Below are 26,911 nucleotides of genomic sequence, written 5' to 3'. Positions count from 1 at the left end.
TTGCAAGGGATTTATCTTGAAATCGTTGCTAATCCCCCCATCCCAAGTACCACTCTAGCAGATAATTTCTCCCATAAAATGCAGTCAAGTATAACAGAATAATTAAAGTGACCCTTTCAGACCCGTAGTGATTCAATAAATATGGGCTAAAGTCCTTTACAAAGTGATTAAAATAAATTCTGCCACCGAAATCAATTCCCTGTCACGGTACATCATTGCAGTGATGACATTAATGATGAATTTACCTCAATCTGCAAAGCCAATCCATAGTGATCATGAGAGATGGTGACCGCTCTGCCATAGAGCACCTGCATTTCCAGATAAGCAGAAGGAGAGAAGGTCCATTTCAGCAGGATGGGCCACCCTGGCAGCTGGAAATATTAGACACACAGAGGAGCAGAGCAGATTCCCTCAGTTGCCTCGAGAATCAGGTGTTGGACATCATGCAAGCTCTCCCTGTGACTCCAGTATCTTCCTGATGAACTTTATCACCTAAGTGGACGTTCTCAGCACTTACAAGCCATCAGCCAAATGTCACATGGTTTTGCATCTCTGGACCAGGGGGTCATTTTCAAATACCAAGAGTGTGAGTATGAAGTCCACTCTTGCTGAGATCTGCTGTCCCTTATATTGACCAGAATTTTAGAATCTTATGTCCTTTCTTGGTCTCCATACTGTAGAAGAACACACACCTGCTAGCTATGGTCTACACAAGACCAACAACATGACCAAAATGAAGTACATTAGCATTTGTAGGAGAAAAGTAAAAGGCATTGTTTGGTCTTGAAAAGGAAAAATGATTCTTGCCATCGGATAAAGGGCTTTGTTTTTTTGTTTTGTTTTGTTTTGTTTTTTTAGGGGATTTTGATTAGACATTGAAAATGGAGGAGTAACAGGGTCTATGTCTACATGAGAGACTCCAGGGGACCGACACATCCTTGATTGTAGGCTTGATAAAGCCTGTCACTGGTTAGCATGGGAAGAGATGGTCGTATCTGCAAATCCTAGAGAAGAAACGGCCACCAGGGTGTAGGCATCATGGGTAGTAGGTGTAGTAGGGGGCTGAACTGGTGAATTTCTTGTTTTTTTCCCTCTGCCTGTGGTATATTTCTTCATTCAAGTAACATAACTGAAAAACAAACAAAAAAATGCAAACTGCTTCCCAGGGAGTTAAATTTATCTGGAACGACATTTATTTCAGTGTAGTGACTAGTCTGTTGTTGGCCTCCAGTCAATGAACTCCTTTTCTTTTCCTGCATTTTGCCTACATTGGAGCCTCCGGAGGCCATTGAGGCAGTGAGCATTTCCTAAACTCGAATGATATCTCTCTTCAGACAGAATGTCAGACTCTTCAACTGTATTTTCAACTGTCTTGTGAGACAAAGACTAATTGGTTTGACCTCATGCTGTCGCATGTTGAGAGACACGAATCTGCAGCGCTCTTCCTTGAATTCATTGATTTCATTAAACACTGTCTGCTTGTGTTTGCAAAATGTTGTAATTTCCCAGTGATTTTTTCGAACTGCAGCACATCAACAGATTTTTTTGGAACGATGCCATTTCTTCGCTTTGATCTTATGTTTTCATCTTTTATTTCCAATAGGTCTTCTACATTAAGGCCATCGAGCCACAGAAAATATCGACATTGGGGAAAAGTAACGTGATCGTTACGGGAGCCAACTTTACCCGGGCATCAAATATCACCATGATCCTGAAAGGAACCAGCACTTGTGATAAGGATGTGTGAGTTGAAATACTAGTAATTGATCTTTGGTAATATAAAGCTAAAACCAGTGCAAGAGAATCAGTGTGATTGGAACCTTTCTATAGTCAATTCCATACACTGCCGTGAGCCAATTAGCCCTCGCATTTGACATAATTCTAATAAGTAAAATAATTTTAACAGTAAGTTTGAAGTTCATTGTGAAAAAATCTGTCCCATGTCACCTCCCCTCAAAATCTCCGTACATAATTATTTCAAGATATTGCCTATTTGGAGCCCTGATTAATTTTCATTAAGAGAATCAAGTATGGGGGCTGGAGTTGTAGCTAGCTGAGTGGTAGAGCATTTGCCTAGCACATGTGAGATATTAGGTTCGATCCTCAGCACCATATAAAAATAAAGAAAGAAAGAAAAGGTATCATGTCCATCTATAATTAAAAAAATTTTTTTTAACAAAAAGAAAAAAACAAGTATAAAGGTTAGCAAACATTGTTATTAAAATGATGCACTTGGAAAATTAGCTGCCTACCTTGGAATTGGACAGAATTTTATGAAGCACCTCTTCCAGAATGTTCCCCAAGGCTGAAAGAAAGAAAATTTCAAATTCATTTTGTATGGACATGTCACTGTGTATAGCCTCTTTCTATTTTCTGGTTTGATTTTAGCTTCATACAGTTAAATCACTAATACATACATTAGTGATTTTAAAAAAAGAACAAAACACCCAAACATAAATATCTGATTAGTGTGTCATTTGAATGTCATGATTTCTATGACTTCTTTCCCCCTAACTCATCCTATCAGTGAAATTTTGAGAAAAAAAAGTTCAGTTGCTCACTGATGTCCTTGGTCAAATTGTTACCCCCACACACCAGGGGAAAAAAAAGAGAGAAATATAATAATAATAACATAACAGATAATTTGAGTTTTCTACTTGTTAGTTTTTGTAAGTTTGGGTTAATTTGGAGCAAAAGATGTTGCCATCTACATAAAGTATAATACTGGGTTTTTTCCATCATGGAAATACAGTTAAGACAATCTGCTGGAGCGTGATGTTTTGGTTTCTAACTGCTAAAACAGATTTGTACAGCATTCTAATCTGCCATGCTTATTTACTTCATTTTCTGTTTTAATTCATTTGCTGCACATCACTGCTGCCCCCTTCCCCTCATAGCAGTCAATCTGGAATATCTACGATCCTGACGAGATCGGTGGCTTGCGCGCTGTACCTGAGCGATCAAGCACACATTGGAGGCCGTATCTATGCAACCTGGGTGTTCTCGTGCCATTTATCCCGGCTAAATACCTTACCATGAAAATCTTTCATTTTGTAGAGTGAAATCTGTGAAGTTAGACACCTGTGTGTTCACTGAAAGGCAATCAGCTTCACTGGAAAATAAGTCGTTTTCAGAGTATAACCCGTTTCTGATTCTTTATGCTCTCATTTCCATTCTGAGTGTGTCTTGAATTACTGCAGTTATTAAATTAAATGACTAAGAGACCTTTCTGTGTGTAGCATTTCAGTAACCACATCTGTGTGGCGAACCCAAGTTCATGAGCAGCCGACATAATACCCAGTTAATCCTATACCTGAGCCCATGCTAATCCCAAACTCCTTTAATATAGTATTTTTTTTAAATGTGCAATTATTTTGAAGAGAAAAATACCAGGGCAGCAGTGGAATGACCTACATTTCCACCTCTCTACTTCCAAAATTGATAAACAAGTTTGGATTTTAATGATCAGCCATTTGACAATGAATTTCCTAGAGCTTTGCTATGTATAGAATGTTTGAGGTAGGGTAAGTACCAACTGACTCAAATAGCTTCTTTCAATTTGCTTTCTCAGAAGGTTTATTAATAGTGTTGAAGTTGATAAACATGCATCCTTTAAGTAGTAATTAATAGACTCTCCTATAACATAGTTCAACTAAGCATTATTCAGACACAGACCAGTCTTAAAGTGTGTTCCAGATGGTCATTGTAGGAGGCTGAGGTTACAGAGGGAATGTTGTAGAAGGCTTTGCTTTGAATCCTGAAGGGCATCAAGGACAGCTCTTGCTGGATGTCAAAAGCACCCAGAACAGTCCCAGCCAATTCCCAGTCCAGAGGCTACCAAGAGGGTAGCTTAGCCCTGATGCTGAGTGACCTTGAAACTACTGGGCTCAGTTTAGGCTCTCTGCTGATTCCCTCTGTCTGGTGTTGGGTTTTGCCCTCCCAGTGCTTGACTGGGACTTCTTTTGTTTTCATTTTTTGAAAAACTTTTTTTATTATGAAAATGTTCAAACATGTACAAGATTACAAGAGAAAGGGGTTAATGAACCTCTTTACAAAGTTTCAAAAATTATCAACATTTTCTCCAGTTTCCACTCATCTATCTCATCTACTTTCTCCTGGGGGAGGTGGGTGAGTGTAGCAGCTGGAGTTTCTTAAAAGCACATCCCAGACACCATATCCCCTCACTCACAGATACTGGGTCTCTATCTCTAACAGATAAGAGTAATGTCGATACCATACTCCACAAAGTTAACCATGGTTTCTTAAGATAGTGCAATACCCATCGCATGTTCCACTTTCTATTGGGGCTTTTGGAGGGCAATAGTTACTTCCCCTTCCTTCCCCACTTCTAAGCGAAATACAAATAAAAAGACAAAAATGAACATACATACACACACACACACACACACACACACACACAAAAGAGGAACCTAGCCCCAGAACCCCAGATCATACCCCAACTGGGCAAGCGACCTTTGATGAATCACTAGTTGTCTGCAGCTGTTCTGATGATTGGTACGGTGTTGTAGTTCAAGTGCAATTCATATGCTGTCACCTTGGGCTATCAACTGTGGTCAGTTTCTGTGTCATGTAAGAGTTCTTTTCTGCCCCTTTCTAGGATACAGGTTAGCCATGTGCTAAATGACACCCATATGAAATTCTCTCTCCCATCGAGCCGAAAAGAGATGAAGGATGTGTGTATCCAGTTTGATGGTGGGAACTGCTCTCCTGTGGGAGCTCTATCCTACATTGCCCTGCCTCACTGTTCCTTCATATTTCCTGCTACCACCTGGATGAGGTATAGTCTAGATTCATGATGTTCGTCTCCTTCTGCTTATGGGTCATATGCATAGAGATCATGGATGTCATGCAAATATATTCAGAAAGAGTAGCCACATCTTTTTTTCCTCTCGCAGAGTTCCTTCTAGGATTTACTCCTAGAAACTTGTGTACCTGGCAATCAAGTTGTTCTCACTGTCACATGAGTGCTTTAAGCACATCCTGTTGTGCTCTTAGCCATGGCTGCCAGGAAACTCACAGCTCAAATATTTGTTGAACCACAGCAACTATTCTTAGGCTAGGTTTCTGCTACCGATAAGTGACCTTCTTTGTGATGTGTCACTCCTGCTCATGATAAAATGTTCCTTTCCTACATCTTTCATTTTATAACTGTTAGAGTCAGCTGTTTTGAATGCTTTGAGTGAAAATTGGGAGCTATTGCTCTGGAAAGGAAAAGCAATATGTACCTTTCAAAGATACTCACTAAGTGAGAGATGGAAATTCCAAAATAAATTCTTCCAGATGAATCCAATATATTAAGGAGGGGGAAAAAATTCTCTCCCTGGCTGAATTTAAAATTCACATTCAGATTTTGGAATATAACTTTAAAGAGACTTTCTTCATCTGACACAGCGTGAAGCTAATTTTCAAAGTATTCTCTAGATAAAACTAGGGGCTCACAAAGCTTTGGGAGAAAGGAAAAGAAAGGAAAAAAATTCACCTCTGATGTTCTTATTTAAGATTAAGTGAGAGGTGGCTATATTAGTTTGTGAGGCTGCCATACAAAGTATGGCAGACTGGGGGTGGCTTCCACAACAGAAATCTATTTCCATAGGGCTGGAGATGTAGCTCAGTAGAGCACTTGACTAGCAAGTGCTCTGGATTTAATGCCCAGTACTGCAAAAACCAAAAAAACAAACCAGAAGAGAAATCCATTTCCTCCCAGTTCTCGAGCTGGACTTCTGAGGTGGAGGTGGAGGCTTGGCTCTTCTGAGGCTTGTCCCTGGTGGCTTTTCCCTAGGCCTCCACTGGGCTTTTCCCTCTGTGTGTCTGAGTCCTAATCTCCTCTTTATTAGGCAAGTTGGATTAGGGTCCATCCCAGTAATCTCCAAATATAGTCACATCTGAGGTACTGGGGATTAGGACAAGGGCACAATTTGGCCCACTTTAGTGGTATAAGGACATTAAAGCTTCAAAGCCAAGGCTGTTGCATGGGACTCCTCAGCTCTGGGACCACTTCTGTCCTGTATATAGAAGCAGACATGCAAGTGGCACTTGCATGTGCTTGGTGAATCCCTCCTACCAACCTGGTTAGTCCTCACCACAAGCCTGAGAAACCTTTATGGGTCATCCCTTTGGTAGAGCATGAACCAAGGCACAGAGAGAGTTCCAGCAACATGGCCTGACTACCAGGTGGTGTGGCCAAGGATGTTGTACCAAGCCTCCACAGTACTCTGCTTTGCAATGAGTGAGGGGGTTTCTCACTGTCCCATCACCCGTGACGTTCTTAGCCTGTGTGTCTTGGTTGCTCTGAGTCTTTGTGCTTTGAGCAAAAATGGGGCTCTGCAGTCTGGCCATCAGCAGATGACGATGCTGGGATTGGTGTTCTAGTAATCATGATAGGTTGGCAGGAGGCCAGCTCAGCCCTGCCCCCTTGCAGCTGGAGGGCTTGGGGCCCAGTGTCTCCTCTCTGCCCTACACAACATGGCCTGCTGTTGTCCACCCCCTGGTCTCATCATCAGGGCTTCAGCCGGCTGTTGGACCTGACATATACAGGCTCCTGTCCCCTAGAATGAGTGTCTGGTGACCCATGAGAATGGGGACGCCAGCTGTTTATTTCACGCCCAGTGACCACTTGGTTTATATCTAATGATGCACCGAGAATACATGAGGTCAGTTGGGCTTGGTTTTGTCGAGATAAATATAGCCTCCCCTTATATGGTTATTTATATGGTTTCCCAAATATTGGAATTTATACTTTTTAATGTTGTTTATAATTTTACTTTATCCTAAGTATTCCCTGTTTCCCTAAATAAAATATAATTGGTAGGTTGGGAGTTTGATTTTGAAAATTGTCAGATTGAAGAATCTTCATATAGATTAAATAGCAATCAAACAAAATTCTCTTCAGTTGAAACCTTTTCAAGGTACAGCTGATGATCTGATTATACGTGGTGAAGTGGCACAACAAATTCAAATTCTATTAAGGAATTTGGGCATTTTCCTAGAATTAAAATAGCATCTGACCTGGATTTTTTTTGATTTATGTGTCTTAAAAACCATGAATTTGTTGCTAATAAACTCAAAGACTCCTAAAGTTGTTTTGCATTTGAAATTAAATTACTTTTCTAAGCTGGGCCCTGGGGCACACACCTGAAATCCTAGTAATTTGGGAGGCTGAGGCAGGGGAGTCACAAGTTCAAGGCCAGCCTCAGCCACTTAGTGAGACCCTGTCTCAAAATTTTTAAGAAAATTTAAATAATTTTCTCCCTGACATTTCTGAGTTTATTATTAAATGTGACTCCATCAACAGTTTTGTTCATACATGCCAACAACCTGTTGCTTCTTTCCTTCCAGTGGTGGTCAAAATATAACGATTGTGGGCAGAAATTTTGATGTCATTGACAACTTAATCATTTCACATGAACTAAAAGGAAACATAAATGTAAGTCTTCTACTGCTTTGTCACAATAGTTATTTTCTTCTTTTCTTTTTTTTTAACTTTTTAGTCCAAGTGAATAACTATTCATTATTTCCAATAATGAGTTTGTTTTCATGACTCTAAACTTTGTTGAGGGGTATTCTTTATTTCTGTGTCTTTGGTTTTATAAACTTAAAATTTACCTATTTTTTTTTTTAGATTTTTTTTTCCTATTGCATGATACATACTATCTGAGCTATACCAGAAATAACAAGACCTCACACTAATAGTCAAGCATTTCGGGAAATGAACTTGGTATGACAAGGCCTGCCGTTTGCTGCTTGTGTGATTTGTGGCAAGTCACTTTAATGAGACAATGCTTATGAATATGTGTGAAAATGTTCTGAGCATGGTTGAGGTGTGATGTGAAGGATGGCATTTCTGGGCAGAGTAGGTGGAGGTGTTCCCCTTGCACAGACAGCTGAAGTTCAAAGAGGCGGGAGACTTGCTAAGGTCCCAGGAATCCCGTCATGCTTCTCCTCCTGCCCTGGTCTCCTCTGGACCCTTCGCTCTGCTCTCACCCTCCCTTGCCTTCCATCTCCCCACGGTGGAAACTGTAGGGCAGGTTGGGTCCCCACCCACTGCTCAGTTCTCCCATCAGAGCATCAGGGTTCTCTCAGAATCTCTAGATGGAGGCTGCCAAGGTCAAGAAGGAGGAAGGAAATAAGGGACTTTAGATACAGGTTGGGGACTTCAATTGTATTTCTAAGCGCTTCCTCAATGTTCTTCCCCTTCTCTCTTCCCCTTTTCTATCTTTGATGAGAGAGATATAAGGGGAACAGCCTCTCTGGGCCCCATCTGACCACTGAGGGTGATGACAGACTTTGTCTCTACTTGGGCCCAGTGTGGCTCAGACCTAGCTACAGGGCCTCCTGATTCATCCTAAGCACGTCTAGACATGCTTCAGAGCCAGTTCCAAGCCTCACACATGGGTCATGTGTCCATGATATGAACACTTCCAGTTGCTTGACTGTCTAACCAGAGGCATGGTCTAAGCATGCTAGTGGATGCTCTCCTTTCCAAATGCTGTTCCCAAATCAGGCACAATTTATTGATCACCCACTGTAGGCAAAATATTTTTCAGGGTTCATAAACAAAAGATGAGACAAACATACTGCTTTCATGGAGGGACATGGCAAATCTATGCTGGGATTGAAAGTTGTCATCACAAGGTGACAACGAGTGCTAGGTGCTTAGTTCCCTTCCATCTCAGAGACCCTATATAGTCCAAGAAGACCCTATGTGTCTCATTGAAAGAAAAAAATTACATACGGATGGAATTAAGACTGCTGCAGAGCTGGGCCTGTAATCTCAGCAACTTGAGGCAGGAGGATCACAAGTTCAAGGCCAGCCTCAGCAACTTAGTGAGACCCTAAGCAACTTAGTGAGACCTTGTCTCAAAATAAAACATAAAAAGGACTGGGGATGTGGCTCAGTGGTCAAGCACTCCTGGGTTCAATTCTTGGTACAAAGAAGAAAGAAAGAAAGAAAAAAGACTGCTGCAGAATGTATCAAGATGGATAGGATTTGGATGGTGGAAGCAAGGAGGTGACTGCAGGTACAGAGGACAGTTTCCTCACCTGCTCTGGATGGGACTGTGGCTCAGGCTTTTTAGCTGGAATCCAGTGGATGGGTCAGGGATGAGCAAGGAGGTGGCTGGGAAAACATATTGAGTTCATGCAAGAAAGTGTCACACTGAAAACCCCGCCATTAATTTTGCGGCCACGGAGAGCTTTTGAAGGTCCCGGAGCAGCGAGTGACTTGAGTACACTGAAGTCACTATTTGGCAGTGGTGCAGAGGACAGAGAGGCAGGAACTGAAAAAGGGTGGGAGCCTGGCGGAGATGCTCCTGCGGGATCCCCCTGCGTCTGAAACGTGAGCAGCTCTGGCTGGGCTCTCCGCTGGCTGTCGTCAGTGGGACGGGTCAGTGGGTTGGCCATGGTGACACGAGAGAGGACCAGCTTCCCTTAGCATTGAAGCAGGGTGGGGGACAACAGCGTGGGAGCAAGAGCACCCAGGATGGAGGAAGGAGCTCCTGAGATAGAGTCTGGAAGAACAGCTCCAGTTGGGAAAGCAAATAGGTTAGCCAGGAAGGTGACTGAGAGATGGCTCGAAAATGAGAGAAAAAGAGCACTGTTGGAGTTGGTCACTGGTATGAACATGTGGGGTCTTTAGGACAAAGAGGCTGGGTGACCCCGTGGCTGGAGAACTTTCCAGAAGGCAGTAAAAAGCCAACCTGCTTGGGGCCAAGCCTGCTGAGGAGGTGGGTTCAGTGGTTTCATCTTATCACACAAAGGTGGTAGAAAATGAGACGGGGTCATTCCATAAAGTGTAAGGTGGGAGGGAGGTCTCTTGTCCAAATGCCAGCCTCAAATGTCCCTCGTCCTGCCCTTCACGCTTCAGTGTCGGAGAAAGCAAAGAGGCAGCTAGTTTCCCCACCTGAGGGCTTTCTTTTCCTGAGCCTCAGTTGTTCTTTAAACATTTATCAGCTTCCCCTTCCTCTCTGAACACCCGAAAACGACAATGTTTTTATGTCGTTGCTGCTGTTTTCAATCAACCTGTCCATCGGGCCCCATTTTTTTCTGCACGGTTTCCAGTTGTTCCTTCTTCACTTCTTGGGGTCCTTGTTTTCCTTTTTGACTTTTCTTTTCTCCCGTCCTCCGTCTCTCCTGCAAGCAGCCTTCTCCTCCTCCCTGTGGTTACTGACTTCTGCTAAAGATCTGGAGGAGGCTCCCCAACAAAGAGTGACTCAGCCCACCGCAATCAGATCAGGAGCTGGCTCTAGCCAGGGGCTGTGCTCTGTGCTCTGTTCTTCCAGAAATTTCTGGGGACTTAGCTGGACTCCCTCAAAAGACAGTTCAAGCCCTTTGGGCCAACGTCTTCCCCTTTCTGGAGCCTGCATGTGCCTCTACAGAGCCTATCTTGCCATTGCATAACCTTCTGACAGCTTTCATTATTACAGGTTTAGTAATAATGTGTTGAGAGGCTGGGGCTGTGGTTCAGCAGTAGGACACTCGCCTAGCACTTGCCAGGCGCTAGGTTCGATCCTCAGTACCACATAAAAATAAACAAACAAAATAAAGGTATTGTGGACAACTACATGTAAATATATGTCTATATTCCATCTATCTATCTATATCTTTAAAAAAATAATAATGTGTTGAGTGCTAACCATGTGCCAGACGGCATCCTAAGCATTTTTTTTTTGTGTGTGTAATCTCTTCCAATGTACCCTTCCTTGAATTGAATGAGAACTTATCTCATTTGATTTAATTTAGGAATCACTTAATCCTCTGAGGTACGTGGTGTTGCTACCCCCATTAGACAGGCAGGAAAACAGAAGTTCCAAGAAGTTTGGTTGCCTGGGTCACTTAGCTCTTAGAGACCAGAGCTGGGGACCTTCGGTTATTAAGTTGCTCTTTGCTTCTCTCCCAGGTCTCTGAACACTGTATGGAGACTTTCTGCATGTTTTTGGCCCCCAGCTTAAAGAGTTCAAAGGCGCGTACGAATGTCGCTGTGAAGCTGAGAGTACAAGACACCTACTTGGACTGTGGAACCTTGCAGTATCTCGAGGACCCCAGATTTACAGGGTATCGAGTCGAATCTGAGATCGACACAGAACTGGAAGTAAAAATTCAAGTATGTTTCTCTGCTCTCCGGATGGGATGCTCCCACGCCCAGGCTGTATAGGTGTGCTGTGCTGCGACTTTCCACGTGTGTCCTAATTTCTTCATCTTTGTTTTGTTTTGTTTTTTTTCACAGAAAGAAAATGACAACTTCAACATTTCCAAGAAAGACATTGAAATTACACTCTTCCATGGGGAAAATAAGCAATTAAATTGCAGTTTCGAAAATATTACCAGAAACCAAGATCTCACCACCATCCTTTGCAAAATCCAAAACATCAGGAACGCCAACAGCATCGCCACTTCTTCCAAGAAAGTCCGTGTGAGTCACCTGGCAGTGCCACCTGCTATCTTTACCTGAGTTTTGGTAGCTCAGTGGCTAACCTGGGGGCCAGAATGGAATCTTTCATGAATCTTTAGATCGTCACTTTAAATAGAACAAACAAAGCTGGTACCACAAGCCCAAGCATAATTTTTTTCCAAAATAGCTGGCACAATCCACCAGTTTTCCTGTTTGAATGTCAAAGCATTGAACACACCATTGTGTATAATACTAATGAGTCTTGATAGCTTTTGTTCTAGCCATACATTTAGACCGTAGCATCTGCGAGCAGAATCTCCAGACCCACTGACAAATGAGCTGTCATTCTTTTCCCAAATGTGGAGGTGACATGTCTGACAATAACCCCAAACAAGGGCCTTTTCTGCACACCCAGAGTAACGTCAGAGTCTGAGGGAGACCTGGTAACCTATGGGTCACGAGCCTCTTCCTTCCCCATGAAGTCATGCTTCCTGGCAGGATCCTTCTTTTCCCAGATATTTGGGACCTATCACTGCAGTGTGTATTTGTGTCCCACAATTAGGATGTGGGACCTCTGAGAAGGGAAACATATTAGAAGTCACCCTTTCTAACCTATGCTGCATTTGAGGGTCTGCAAAGTCTATATGAAAAAAAATGCTTTATGGAAATGGGGATGTCTTCTCCACGGGAGAGCACTTGCTTAGCATGTGCAAGGCTCCGAGTTCCAGTTCCATCCCCAGCACTGCCAAAAAAAAAAAAAATCTTTATGATCTATAGTCATAAATAATTGGATACAGGACAAGAAAAATGAACATATGAGATTGGAAGGCAAAAACATCCCAGCTGCATCAGTTAAGAGCTGTGTGTCCATAGGTAAGTCACTTGACTTCCCTGTGCTTCCCTTCATTCATCTGGTTAAGGGGGTAACAATAACTATAAATAGACACCAGCTGGACACAGGCCTTCCCACCTTCATGGTGGCTGGAAGGAGTGATGCTAATGTTCCTCCCCATTCCATTCACGGCACAGTCCGAGTGTCTACACTGTGATGGGGACATAGTAGCAAAAACTCCAAACCTGTCCTTATGGCACTTACCTAAAGAGACATGGAGCTCAGAGGAAAGGTTAGAAATGTGGTGGCTGGGGGCAAACATTAGGGAGGAAGATGAAGTGAGGGGAATTGAAGCGGAGGCGGGGAGTGTCCAGTGGTGGACAGAGAAGGCAGCATGTGCCTGAAAGGTGACATCTGAGCAAGGGCCCCCGGGGGGAGGAGAGAGAGCTAGCCCTCGGGGAGCTGAGCTGCTGGGTCCTGGGCAGAGGCCACCACAGCTGCAAAGGGCCTGAGGCCGCAGCCTGCAGCGTATTTGAGCATCAGTGTGGCTGGAGTGGAGGGAGCAAGGGGGAGCTCTCTCAGGAGGTTAGAGCGTTAACAGGGAGAGCGGGAGATCTTTAGGACCTGAGGGCCATGGCAAAGGCTTGGCTTTGGAGCTCTGGGAAGCGGCTTTGAGTTTTGAGTAGGGGTGCCATGAGCCAACGTACTAAAAGGGTAGAGTGCGTTTAGCCCACAACAGCCCAGCGCAGCATCCCATTTCAGAGATGAGGAGACTGAGGACTAGTTGGTAACTAACTCAAGATCCTGCAGTTAGTCAGGCTGGGAGGGAGAACCTGGGCTGGCTGGTCCAGAATCCACCCCTCCTCTTTGCTCGGTGTCTCCACAGGAGCAACCACGGTTCTAAGCACGGAACTGTGTCTTAATGCGTCTGTGCACACCTACAGAGAAAGAAGGATAGAGAACACTTTTTCCCTTTTCAGGTTTTATGAAATTTTCATTACCCTCTCCCCACCCCACCCCCAAAATAGCTAAAGCTGGAGAAAGCTCTCAGGGTCGGTCTGGTCGGCATCATCAAACTGGTTTTCACCAGAAGATGCTTTATTCAAAATCAACCCACCAAGGAGCAGAGGCGGAGAAAGAATGAAGTCCAGTTGCCTTCGTAGAATAAAAGGCAGGGGGGCTTCTGCCTCTTTATTTCGCCACTCCTGCAATTTATGGCTCTCAGGGCAACGAGGGCCAGAGTTTGAAGGCCACGGGTCTAGTCTTCACACCTCAGCTGACGCATCAGGAAACGGAGGCACAGTAGATGTTCTTGATTTGCCCAAGGACACTTCGCTAATCTCTCCCCGGGGTGGGATTTGAACTCAGAATCCTACCTCACTCACTGCTTCTTTTTGTATCTCAGGGGACACCACTTGGGGGACAAATGACGCACACAGGTAGGATGCTCAAGTCCCTTGGGCCTAACGACACTCTCTGTCCCAATAGGTCAGACTGGGAAACTTGGAGCTTTATGTGGAGCAGGAGTCTGTGCCTTCCACTTGGTATTTTCTGATTGTGCTCCCCGTCTTGCTCGTGATTGTCATTTTTGGTAAGTGCCCTGTTTCATTTTGTCGGAGAGATTATTCCCCGGGGCTGCTCGTCAGGCAGGCAGACTTTCAGCTTTTAGGATCTGTTTGCTTCAATTAAGTGTTAATGGGTGAAAACCCAAATCAAAACTTGGGGATGGGAATGGTAGGTGCACATAGAGGGCTTTGGAAAGATATATATATATTTTTAAGGATGCTTCATTAATAAAAGATGGTGTCTTGGTACTTAAGACATATGATCCACTTTGCTTCCCCCGTCCTTTGACTTGCGATGGGAAAATGTCCATCTCCGTTATTCCTTCAGCATTCTTCAGGGACTATGGATTCCCAGGATTAGGTCACCTCGTCCTGCCTTCTCCCTGTACCAAAGACCACCCCTACCCAGCCCTGCTTTTCCTGACAGAGCTAGACTTCGCCAAGTGTGCTCGGTCATCTTTTGCAATGTTCCAAGGTTCCTGTGAACACAGGGCTCCCGTGGTGACAGTCCCCTGGCGGAATTGGGCCCAGGGTGTGTTTTGTTGGGCTACACAGCATCTTTTAAAACTTGAAGGAAGTTGACAATATTTAAAAATTATTTAAATTTTTTTCTTGGAAGTTTGAAAGAGCTGAATCACTGGAGCCCGTAGGTTTCTGGCAGGAGTTCACCAGAGCTTTGTAGGAGCGCCCCCTGGAGAGAGGACATGGACTCCCGGGTTTCACCACAGTCTCGTCATCTCCCCCGAGATCACTCGCCCCATCCGTGGACCTGCTCCCTGTTGCCATTGAGTTTGTGACCTCTGGTTCTGAGATGCTTTTCACTCCTTTTTAGAAGAGGTCTTCTCACCTACTGACGGAGTCCTTCCTATTTGTCAATGCAACACAAGCATTGCCTTTCTAATATTGTAGGCTAGTAGAGGCAGTTGCTGAAGTTTTCCTGGTATCTACTCCCTACCTCCCTTGTTCATTCGTTCATTCATCTCTACATCCATTCACCTTGTTTTTTTACTGAGCATCTGTTATGTTGCTGCTAACTGTGCAAATCTCTGGCTGGAGAGATGAGTTACAGCCTTGTCCTTTGCCTTGAATAGTTCCCAGTCCAGTGAAGGAGAGAGGGGTGTGTTTGCTTAATAGGCCTCATGGAGTGCATTCACTTTACAGAGATCCCGTTTTGTCCTGTTGATTAATTCAGGTATCTTTTATGTTCTCCCCAAGTTGCCCAGCTCCGTCATCTACCTAGAATCTCAAATTGGGCTTGATGTTTTTAATAAAGTCTTGGCTGATGTTAGCTTCAGCTAAGAAGGTCACTTGTAAAGTCCAAATGCTGGCCTCTGCTTTGAGAATCCTCTGTTCTTAAGCAACCTCATACACATACTAGCCTCAGCAGAGAGTCACGTCAGCTCAGTGATTCTCTGAGCTCTGTGTGGCTCTCCATCCCACTCTCTGTGCTCCATTTGTAGAGGTTGTTTCTGTTCTTTAAGGTGAAGTAGGCTCACTGTGGCACATTGCTCCATTTGTGTCTGCAAAGCCCTTCACAGTGCTCATCCCCTCTTCCCCATTCCAGGGAGCACGTTGTCACCAGCAGCTTGAGTAAGTATACTCTTCAGTCCCTCCATCCTGTCATGAGCAGACACACTAAACGCACCCGGCCCAGGCCTGCCATCTCAGAACCCATAAGTTTTTTTTTTTTTTTTTTAAAGAAAGAGTGAGAGAGAATGAGAGAGAGGGAGAGATAGAGAGAATTTTTTTTAATATTTATTTTTTAGTATTTGGCGGACACAACATCTTTGTTTGTATGTGATGCTAAGGATCGAACCCGGGCCGCATGCATGCCAGGCGAGTGCGCTACCACTTGAGCCACATCCCCAGCCCCAGAACCCATAAGTTTTGCCATGAAAGGCTCTAGGACCTATGGATGTGGCCCGCTAACGCCCTTTGCATGCCTGAGCCAGTGTTGCTCAAAGTGCAGCCTGAGGAACCAAGCCACAGTGGAAAGGGGTTCTGTGGCCCAGTAAGTTCGAGAGTCCCTACGTACTCAGCCCTGTCTTGGAGACACACAGTGCATGTTTTGGTTAGGGCTGCGACCTCTGTGCCGCAGTCCCTTCCGATACCGTTCTCACCTACAGGTAGCAGAGCCCTTTTATTTTGTAATTTCTGTTAAATGAGGAGAAACTTTTTCTAGAACAATAATGAGAGTTGACAGTTTGTTGAGTACTCATTCTCCTTAAAGATTCAGTTCTAAATGCTTTCGATGAGTTATTTCTTATGATCCTGTCAATATCACTATAAAGCAGGCACTCTTACAGATAAGGCAACCAGCCACAGAGATCCTAAGGAACTTATCCAAGGTCACACAGCTAGTAAATGACAGAGCAGGGACCTGACCAAAGCACTGAATCCATTCTGCTTACTTCCTCCACAGCAGGGTCAGAAGCAAGATGGGGCAGAGAAAGAAGCAATGTTTAGATTTGGGGGGGGTCCTATGGCTTCCCCATTATGTCACCCCATTAGAGCTATGCGAGTTTGGCTTATGTAGCCAAGGGAGGATCTGTGGTTTCTTTCTGCATTTGCCTCACAACTGTTATTTCTCCAGGGATGTTTAGAAACATTGAAAAAAGAATGGAACAATATCAGTGGCCTGTGGCTGTAGGGAAACGTGGCCTGTTTCATTACTTTTCAGCCAGCTGGGATCTTTGGTTACAAGCGAAGGTTATTTGATTTAGTTTTCACTTTTAAAATGAGTGGATTTTTTTTTTCTTTCTGTAGCATCTTCCTCTTGACAGTGACCTCTCCCTGGGAAATCTTCCTGATATCATACAGCTCTTAAATGCTCTTTTCTAGTTTCCCCTCTCTCCATCTCTCCACCCCTGATCCTTTTCCTCCTTTTCGGTGTTGTTCTTTTAAATGCACACGTCTGCACGTCTGCCTGACGCAGCACCTCTGTCTCCCCAGCGGCTGTAGGGGTGACCAGGCAGAAATCAAAGGAACTCAGTCGCAAACAAAGTCAACAGCTGGAGCTCCTGGAAAGCGAACTCCGGAAGGAGATCCGCGATGGTGAGTCCAAAATTTTATTTGTAGAAAAACAAGCCTATTTTACTCGTGTTTTAATTTTCACCCTTACACGGCGATGGCCACAGTAGTGAGAACTGTTTGTGTAATAGAAGACCAGAGAACAGCAGGGCCTGGGCCTGGCTTTGTGTTTTATTTTAGCTCTTCTCTGCAGCCAACCAAGTAATTATCTATTGTTTCTTCTTTAATGAAAACCAAGGTCATACTCCGTGTTAGACAAAACAGCAGAAGATCTTATCCATTGTTTGTGGAGTTAAAATATTACTCTTGGGATTCTGTTTTGCAGGCTTTGCTGAGCTGCAGATGGATAAATTGGATGTGGTTGATAGTTTTGGAACTGTTCCCTTCCTTGACTACAAACATTTTGCTCTGAGAACTTTCTTCCCTGAGGTAAAGAAGCATTGATCATATTCCTAAGGTTGAGTCTTGAATAATAATGAAGGTGTTTGCTTTTCCGAGGCAGCTGTAGATAATACACTTGGTTCAAAAATCTAGGCTTAAGTTGGAGCAGAGCAGGAAGGCAGATAATTATTAATTGCATTGATCAGGGTCAAAAGCAGCGATGGGTCACTGGTGATTAGTCTTTGTCCAGGAACAAAAACCTAGTAGGGCTGGAAGTTCAAAGGGATGATTTTTTTTTTTTTTGCTTTATTTTTCTACCAGTTTAGCACTGAATTGGTAGCAGGGAAGTGAGCCAATTCATTTAGAAATCAATAAATTGTGGGCTGGCCAATTTGTTGTGTTTATGTGCTTGACTTACATTGCAGCTACTAGATTATTCACTATTACTTCTCAATTGGAAGTGAGGAGTATGCTCAGCCAAAAGGAAGAAAAGCAGACATGGATGGAGTTTGGGTTGTGGATAAAACAGGCATTTTAGCAATGTTTATGCTTTTCTTGGGCAGTTTTTCTTCAGCTGACCCATTTGTATTATGCTTGTTGAGTAGAAACAGCAACACAAAATGATTAATTGTTGTAGAACTCAGAAGAGTAGTCTACTTAGCCTTTTGGGTTTTGGGTCTCACCTCTGTTCAGACACCTCCATTTCCTCACCCACTCACTCAGCCTTCTTCATTTACCCTCCCAAGACTTTGGCGAGGTCCTCACTCATCCTCTGTATCATCACCTCCACGTCTGGATGCCCCAGTTCCGCCATCTTGCTTTGATTTTCTGGTCCGGAACTGGTGACCCAACCACAGAGCCCCAACCTCTGGAACCCGTCAGCACTCATGTTTCAGTCTAGACTTCTAAGCAAAGCCAGAAATCTCTCCAGGTCAAAGGAGAGTTTGTATCACCTTACCAGAAGTTTGTCAGCTACATTTGGCTAGAAGCCTAGAGTTCAGAAACCCAGACACATGCAGTAAGCAGTTTCCAGCTTCTCCATAATTCTAGAAGTGGAAACCATGATGTGCACGATGCTGTGTCTGGAGGTTGGGATACCTCCATAAAACACCCACATGTTTTTGGAGCCAACCCTTAGTACTGTAAATCAAGAAGGCTATAAATAAGATTTCAACTTTTTGTACTTGTATTTTTTTTTTAACTTATCCTCCAAGATGACTGGGCACCAAGATTTGCCATTTGCTGTCTCATCCATTTCTATGGCAGTACTCTGTTCAGGCAGGGGAGTTCAAGTCCCTGAATCAGATGACTTCGCAGGGCATCAGCAAAGGTTGCAACTTGAGTCCGATTTCCCAGCAATCTGAGATCCCCATTAAGAATTTAATAGCAATAAAATAACAGAGATTTCGACCATCAACAGGAGTACTGTGTGGTCTTTTACAGTTAATGATTGCCCCTGAGTGCTGAATAGAATAATCTGTGGCCTGAAAAAAGAAATCTTCCTATCTTCTAAATTCAGTCATCAAGAGCAAGACAGAGTGACCAGGGTAAAGGAACACTGTTACAAGCTGAGTGTCTCAAAAGAGAAAAGAAAAGAAAAAATCCCAGCAACAGTGCTGCATTACTTTGGAGACGAGAAAGAGTTGAAAGGGGACAACTGATTTAACTCCAAATTATGTGTAATCTTGAAAGGCACCTGGGGAAAACCATAAAAATTGAAGTCAGAAGGATCATTAAAAGAGAGGACATGGGAGAAACAAGCATTAATTTGTCACAAGAAAACCTGAGTCAAAATTGAATTTATAATAATTAAGAAAGGAGAGAGAGAACCGGGAAACATTATATTAGGATAACGCCACTTGAAATGCACCCCAGGCTGCAGATAAGTCCTCATATTAATTAGGCGCTTTGCTGATTGATCAGGAGCCAAATCCCCTAGGCCTGGAGCTTGGGTGTTGGAAGGACTTGACTGATGGACACCTACAGACAGCAGTAGGCAGAACGCAAGGGAAACAGGTGCCCAGGCAGCCACAGCTCGCCTGCCCCCTGGTTCTTTGCCCTGCCTGTTGATTTTGGCTTTGATTGCTTTGCTTCTTATAGCAACTCTTCTTTGATTTGCCAAAAATAGGGGAAGAAATAAGGATATGCAGAAGCTCTACCCTCCTGGAAAAAGGGGGAATCCCAATGGAAGGAGGAAGGCCCAGAATGCAGCCAGCCAGGGTGGCATTTCCCTATCTAAGGTCAAGAGTCAACCTGGTTAGCGGAGCATAGAGGCCCACGCCAATAATCCTAGCAGCTTGAGAGGCTGAGGCAGGAGGATCGAGAGAGAGTTTAAAGTCAGCCACAGCAACTTAGCAAGGCCCTTAGCAACTTAGTGAGACCTTGTCTCTTAAATCAAAAATAAAAAGGGCTGGGGATGTGGCTCAGTGGTTAATGCTCCTGGGTTTAATCCCTGGTACCAAAAACTAAATACAAAAAAAAATTTTTAAAGAGTCAACCTGTTTAAACTGCCCATTTATGTGAAATTGATTCAACAGGAAAACAGTAGAGACTAGAAAATGAAATCCAGGATCAGTTCTTTTTTTTTTTTTTTTTTTTTTGTTATGCTTTAGTTTTTGGTTTTGCTTCTTGCTTTTTTCTCCCCCCTTTTTTTTCTGAGGAAAGTAGGACCACAGGGGGTGGGAGAGAGAAGAAAAAGGAAACTGAATGTTTGAGTTTATGTTCCATTAAGTTGATTCATTTAAAGTGATACTCAGCATGCTTTTAAATTTTAATTATTGATTGCACTAAGATTTATGATACATTTTTAAAAACTCAAAAGTTTATGTTTAGGAGCTCTGTAGCATAGTACATAAAAATATATTTCAAAACCAATGGGATGAGAGCATCATCACCTAGTTTGCCAAATTCAGGATTTCAGAGGACACCACTAGCTGACATGGATTGCAGGAATTCAATCATTTCATTTCCACACTAAGCCAGCAAGGTGGGAGCCATGATCGTCCCCATTTTACATATGAGGAAACTCAGGTGCAGAGAGGTTAAGTAACTTGTCCAAAGTCATGCGACCTGTATGAGATAAAACCTGGACTGGGCCCCAGGTAGTTTGGCTCCAGTAGCTACACTTTTAACACCCCTCCTACCCCCTTCCCAGTGACAGTGTGTACCCAGACAGCAGATGCTACTTAGCTTAGACTTGTGAAAATTTACCGGCATAATTTAGTGTGTATCCTTGGAAGGTAAATGCTTGAGGAGTGGTCTGACATTTGCATAATCTTCTTCAAACACCACTTCTTTAACTTTCGAGTCTATTCTTTCAAAATGCAAGATGATACTTTCATCCACCAAAAAAATGGGACTCACATGCAATGACCGTTACTGTTCTTAGAGGCTTTCGGATTCTTTGCTGTTTCTTGAGAGCTGAATAATAATTATTTATTATGTATTAGAGGTTATGTAGCAAGCATATGCCCAGGGGCTCTTCAGATTAGCAAATAGCGTCTCTACTTTATTAAAACGGACTTGGGTATTATAACAAAAATACACTATTCATTTCCTTTGGATGTTATGAATAATAAAAGTGTCTCCTTCCTCTCAGTCAGGTGGCTTCACACACATCTTCACCGAAGATATGCATGTAAGTCTCTAAGTTTTCATTTTTAGCCCAGTGACTGCCTGACTTTCATAGTGTTATCATCAACATTATCATCTCCATTATTATTGCTTTGAATTTTTATTGTGGGTTTTTTGGATCATGAATTCAATATTAAATAATTCATTGTCTTGGAAAACCCATTGTGGAATCTACTTTCTAACTTTAAACGTTCGAGTATATTATTATATTATATTATATTCTTTGGTGTTTTTTTTTTTCTTCGTTTCCCCCCCCCCCCACACCCAGAATAGAGATGCCAACGACAAGAATGAAAGTCTCACAGCTTTGGATGCTCTGATCTGTAATAAAAGTTTCCTGGTGACTGTCATCCATACACTAGAAAAGCAGAAGAACTTCTCAGTAAAGGACAGGTATTAGTCAATTCTTTTCTATTTCGAAAGCCCCTTAAGCAGAGATGATAAAACCTGAGGCCCTTATTTCACTTCCAAACCACTTCTGAACCTGGACACACTCTTCCAGAGGCCTTCTGTGGGAGCCCTTAGCAGCCAGGGTGTCTGCAGTCCCATCACACCAACCCAACACAGATTTTATTTTGAAGACACACATGCACACAACAACCCCCTCCAAACCCTGAAAAACCCCTACACTGAGAAAACAAATTCTCAATCAGAAAAGCAGAAGTATTATTTTTAATTAAAAAAAAAAACCCTAAACATTTGGGAAAGGATTCACTTCTTATTACCACTCTAGTTTAAGTGCTAAAAACATAGAAAATGTCCTAAAGTTGGTTTTATGACAAAAAGATAGTAGTGGTCAGAAACTACATATTAAAACAATATGGCACCCGAGAAGAAGCACCCCCCCTTGCCCAGTCAGCATCCTTGGAAGCCACTGTGAGTGTCCACCCAAGCCAGGAACTGGTGGTTAATGGGGGCTCTGTTTTTAAACAGGTGTCTGTTTGCCTCCTTCTTAACCATTGCTCTGCAAACCAAGCTGGTCTACCTGACCAGCATCCTGGAGGTGCTGACCAGGGACTTGATGGAGCAGTCCAGTAACATGCAGCCCAAACTCATGCTAAGGCGCACAGAGTCCGTGGTGGAAAAACTTCTCACAAACTGGATGTCCGTCTGCCTTTCTGGTTTTCTTCGGGTAAGTGCCGTATCCTCAGCAGTGTCAGAGGTAAGACAATAGGCAGTTATTTTTAGTAGATACTGATGTCTTTGCCTGAGAAAGTCCTGAATGCACCATAGTGTCAGCATTTAACCACATTCCATCCTGGTCCTTACTGGGAGCAGACAGAGGAGGAAATAAAAATCACTTTCTCTGTAACTGGCCTATGCAATTGTGATTCATTTAGGATTTTCTCAGGTAAGATTATCCAATGAGCTCACCTTCCCAGCTTTAACACCCAGGGCCCCGCCTGCCCATTTAAGAAAATGTACTGGGAAGAGGAAATAATTCAGGCATTGACAAAAACACTGTCTTCAGATCCTCTGGAGCATTTTAGAAATACCATTACCTACCAATACACCATGAGCTAATGACAGCCGATTCTTCCCAGCCATTCCACGTTAAAGAAGTCCCCAAAGAGCCTCCTCCCTCTAGAGTTCACTGTCTTGGAGTGATTGACTGAACGTGGTTGCCATTTAATTGAATCTGAAAATCTTTTCACAAGCAAACTTTTCATAGATTCCATGGTTAGTAGAGTGGGCTGGTGGGCTTGATCTGAATCTAGACTTTACCACTTACTTGTTGTGTAACCAGTAGAATTGGAGAAAAGATGACTATTTTGGGGACTGTTTTGAAGCACAGATGAGAAGATGTATGCAATCCCTTAGTACTGAGCAAGCATTCCATAAGTGCTGGCCATTATTATTATAAAATATTAATATGAAAATAAAGGTATGCCTTGAACTCAATCTTTCTTTGGCCCTCTGAGGACCCCGGTACAGAAGGTTCTTATCCTTCTTTAGTTTTACCAGCCATCCAGATTCCAGAAAAACTGCATAATTGTGTATTTGCAGCTAGTTTCAAAATCTAATTAAACTCTGAATAAGATACACTGCTATGCCACAGGTTTTAACAGTGCTACTTAAGTTTAGATCCAAAAGCAGCACTTTAAATAGACTGTGCTTAGTTTAATGTTTAATGCAATCTTAGAGTAGATGCACAATTTTTTTTAAATTTTTTTTTTACCGACTCCTTCTTCTCCTGAGGCAATGCCCGTTTATTAAGATTAATGAAATCTGCCTTCTTTTCTGTTTACTTGGTATAAATCATCATATGCTTTGGGGAGGTGTCAAGTGGTTATTTTGGGTGTGAATATTTTTTGCTTCCCACTATTCTTGTTTCAGCCCAAACTGCTGCTGATCAAAGGCTGGGAGTCTCTCTCCCGGTTCCCTGGTCTTGGTCTTCAGAGGGCATCTCCTGCCCCCCAGAGTCCCGCTAAACCCAAGGCTCATGGGCTGGCTCAGTAATCTCTGCTTTTCATAAGCTCCTCAGGGTAATCCTGTGTGCCCATATTTGAGAACTCCTGAGGGAGCAGAAAGCACTGGACTGGGGGTCTTGTTGGAAGCAATGAGGCTAGCAGGGTGCCTGGGCCAGCTCTTTCCATCGGGCATCCCTTTTCTCTGCACACCAAGAGGGGTGTGGTCATTGGTTTTAAATTCCCTAAATTCCCCTCCAGCGCTGTCTTCTGGGATCTTGTGATGCTTACTCTGCGCTCTCAAAGGCTGCTTTGGGGCTTGAAAGGGGTGAGGTATTCAGAAAATCTGGGCTTCCAGCCCAAGCGGCCCCTTTGAGCAAAGCATTCTGGGTCAGGATTTCTCGGTGCTGATTCAAGAGTGCGCGGGGAGCACTTGGGTGACGAGTGGGAGGCTCAGCTCCCCAGAGGAAGTGGCATCCAGCCAGTCGGTGATACTTGATACTTTCACTTTCAGTGGAATAATTCCTTCTGGAGGGGGGGCCGAAGAGCCATCTCAACCAGGTGCCGGGGGGTTGTGGGCCATTGATGGCCCTGGGCATCCCACCCGGTTCCACAGATGTCCAGTGGGCAGCACTAGCTCCACCAGCGCCAGGTAGTTTCCTCCTCCAAAACGCTAAGGACTGGTGGGGAAAACAATTGGTAGCTGCCATTTATTAGCGTGCCAAGCATCATAGAGCTTTGCTCACTTTTTCTCATGTAATCCCCTCACAGTCCTGTGAGGCAAGTGCCCTTCTGATCATGTTGCATTTGGGACAAATGAGGCACACAGAAGAGGTGGCACTCTCTCCGGGTCCTGCTGTTGGTGTGGAACAGCATCAGAGGCTAGACCTCTTAGCCACCCCACTGTGTGCTGAGAAGAGAGTCAGCCCTGGTCTGCTGGCGTGCCTAAGCCTAGCCCCTGCGGGAGGGGAGTCAGTCCCCAGCAGGTGTGATTCACCTAGACCTTGTGTTCAGTGGTGAGAAAGAAACCTCATGGCCCTCTGGTTCCCTAAACTGGCCACACAGCAGAATCCCCCACCCCACCCCTGGAAAGGTTTGAAAACTATGGATGCCTGTGTCTCCTCTCCAGAAAGGAGAGGGCAAAGTCTTAGAGGAAATGAATTGGCTTGTGGTCCAGGGAAAAGAATAACCCAGACTACTAATGTGGGGCTCAGAGGGCCCAGGCATCTGAATTTCTACTAGTGCCCCAAGGGATTCTGGTGATGACTAGCCAGGTTTGGAACCTTGAATGTGGGCAGCAGCGTAATCCCAGATGTCACTAACTCAGTGTGGGTAGTCTGAAGGATCCTGACCAGAGGACCCTGGAGTCAGTAGCTGTCCCTTCACACGGTCCAGGAGACCCAGCCCCCCATCCAGTCTCTGTGGGCATGCCTGGTCCCCTGCACGGAGGTGCTCAGCCCCATCTCTGATCTGCTCTGGAGGAAGAGAGAAGTTTGGCTCTGGGTTTGTGGTCAGGACATTACCCAAGGGGGTGGGGAGAAAGAGCAGAGAACAGTGAATTTGTGAACCACCAAATAAAGGAAGTTTCTCATGAGTGTTAGAGATCATATTTGGTCCCACTGGCCTCCCCGCCTTGGAAACATTCCATCTCTTCCCTGCACTGAAGAAGCAACTCAAGGTTGTTTCAGTAGGGGAGACAGAGGGGGTAAATGGAGCCCAGTGGAGGGTGGAACATGGGAGGAGGACAGTGGCAGAAGGGGCAAGAGGAAGACTCAGGGCTGGGAAGGGCAAATGTGCTTGCAGTTAAGGATAAAGGAAGGGATAGGATGCAGGGGGTCCCCAGGAGACTTCAAAGAGCTCATAAGTAATTTACCTGTTCAAGAGAAAGCATGTGAAAGTCAGTGGGATCGTTTGAAAACTGGGCATGATGGCTCTAAAGCTTGACTTTTGTAAACTGGTGCTTCCAGCCATAGCCACGTGGCTGCTTTTTATCTTCTCTAAGGCACTTTGACTTCCTGGCCCCATCACAGTTCTTCCTCCCCCGTGTATCAGCTGACTATCAGTGGATCATAGAAGGTTTATTATTTAGCAAACACTCTCTAGCTGACCTAGGGCTACATGCCTTGGGAGGATGCCGTGGAAGCAGAACACAGTCCCTGGCTTGAGCTGCTCAGAGTCCTTCCCAACAGAGAGTAGCTACCTGTTTGAGGTATTTTAGGAACAGCCTGGAGGAGGCAGCTCCCCATCCAGGAAAAAGAGCCTATGGCAGAAGTTTGGAATCAGAAACCATCAGGACAGGGCTGAGTGTTTGGGCAAAGTCTTAGAAGAAATGAATTGGCTTGTGGTCCAGGGAAAGGAATAACCCAGACTACCTCTGTGGCTCAGTAGAAGCATAGGTTGGGATTGTGAGGAGGTGTCCTGGGACAGCCAGGGACAGGCCTGGCACATGGGGAGGAGACAAGGCTGCAGATAGTTTAACTGAAGGTCAGTGCCCTCGTGAAAAGCTCTTCACACACACACACACAAAATAAAATAAAATAAAATAAAAAACCCTCCTTGGCAAATGTATTAATGTCCATATATTCATCCTTATTACCAAGGCTAATTATTGTGCATTTTTTGAAATGTCATTTATTTTTGGTTTGTTAAAAGCAGTTAAATAAAAATGTAAACACAGGTTAATCTCAACATCTACTGACTGTTCCTTGGCAGTAACTCACTGGTGAGCATGGTCTACCATGTATGCACTTAAACTCAAGGAAACAGAATTACAGGGGTGTGCTGGTGCAAATGGATGCACGCATGTGCAAACGCGCATTTGCACTGGGGAAAGAGAGGAGGCGGTTTCCTGGGTTTTGCTCTCAATCCCAAGTGAAGCAATATGTATTTTCTTGGGAGTTTCATGTTGATTGTTAGAAAACACTGCCTCCTGTCTCTTGTCGTATTGCCATAAATTGAAACTTTAATTCTTTGGAAAGTACAGTGGCTTCCGCAGAAAACTAACTGTTGCTTTTGCATCTTTTCCAAGGAGACTGTTGGTGAACCATTCTATTTGCTGGTGACGACTCTGAACCAGAAAATCAACAAGGGTCCGGTAGACGTAATCACTTGCAAAGCCCTGTACACCCTTAATGAAGACTGGCTGCTGTGGCAAGTTCCCGAATTCAGTACTGTGGTATGTTTGCCATAAAGCACTGTATCCAGACTCAGAAGTCCTGGCTGGGAAACAGGGTGGGGGTGGAAGCCGGGTGGGTCACTTAAAATGAACTGACACCCTTTATGACAGGCAGCCTCATACGTTTAGTTAATTAAAAGCAGTAGTTGATAAAATATTAACACGTGTTCACATAATAGATTCTAATTACTCGGATTGGGTGAGAAAGCATTGTAATGATGCCTGGGGTACTCATCAATTTCCAAAGATTTTAATATCAGGATTGCTTATAGCTTTCAGCATCATCAAAGGAAATGCAAAGCACTCCCTATTCAGCACTTATAATTGCAATCAGAATTTCTCAAATGGCTCTGCTCTGGGAAGACAATGTGTGAAGATATATTTCAACCAAATTGAGGCCGTCTTATTTTAGAACGATAACACAAGACAAATTCCACTGCGTTCCCCATGCAACATGACGCCCTTACTTTATTTTCATGG

The 26,911-nt window shown here is 43.9% G+C and overlaps 1 protein-coding gene across 2 annotated transcripts in view; it reads left to right on the top strand.

Moving 5' to 3' along the window:
• Plxnc1 (plexin C1) overlaps positions 1-26,911 on the top strand; it is a 146,552-nt gene that overhangs the window by 79,628 nt on the left and 40,013 nt on the right. Inside the window, exons 10-22 of one of the 2 annotated variants that reach the window (XM_077798584.1) lie at positions 1,604-1,743; positions 4,619-4,798; positions 7,357-7,448; positions 9,848-9,855; positions 10,916-11,119; positions 11,243-11,428; positions 13,728-13,830; positions 16,757-16,858; positions 17,160-17,263; positions 20,814-20,852; positions 21,117-21,241; positions 21,782-21,980; positions 26,285-26,431. In XM_077798584.1, the coding sequence (XP_077654710.1) occupies positions 1,604-1,743; positions 4,619-4,798; positions 7,357-7,448; positions 9,848-9,855; positions 10,916-11,119; positions 11,243-11,428; positions 13,728-13,830; positions 16,757-16,858; positions 17,160-17,263; positions 20,814-20,852; positions 21,117-21,241; positions 21,782-21,980; positions 26,285-26,431 (1,629 nt within the window). The remainder of the gene's footprint in view (positions 1-1,603; positions 1,744-4,618; positions 4,799-7,356; positions 7,449-9,847; positions 9,856-10,915; positions 11,120-11,242; positions 11,429-13,727; positions 13,831-16,756; positions 16,859-17,159; positions 17,264-20,813; positions 20,853-21,116; positions 21,242-21,781; positions 21,981-26,284; positions 26,432-26,911) is intronic. The other variant, XM_026397059.2, reaches the window with a different exon arrangement.

This window comes from Urocitellus parryii, chromosome 5, assembly GCF_045843805.1.
Source record: "Urocitellus parryii isolate mUroPar1 chromosome 5, mUroPar1.hap1, whole genome shotgun sequence".
Taxonomy (NCBI): Eukaryota; Metazoa; Chordata; class Mammalia; order Rodentia; family Sciuridae; genus Urocitellus; species Urocitellus parryii.
This window is presented reverse-complemented; position numbering and strand designations above follow the sequence as displayed.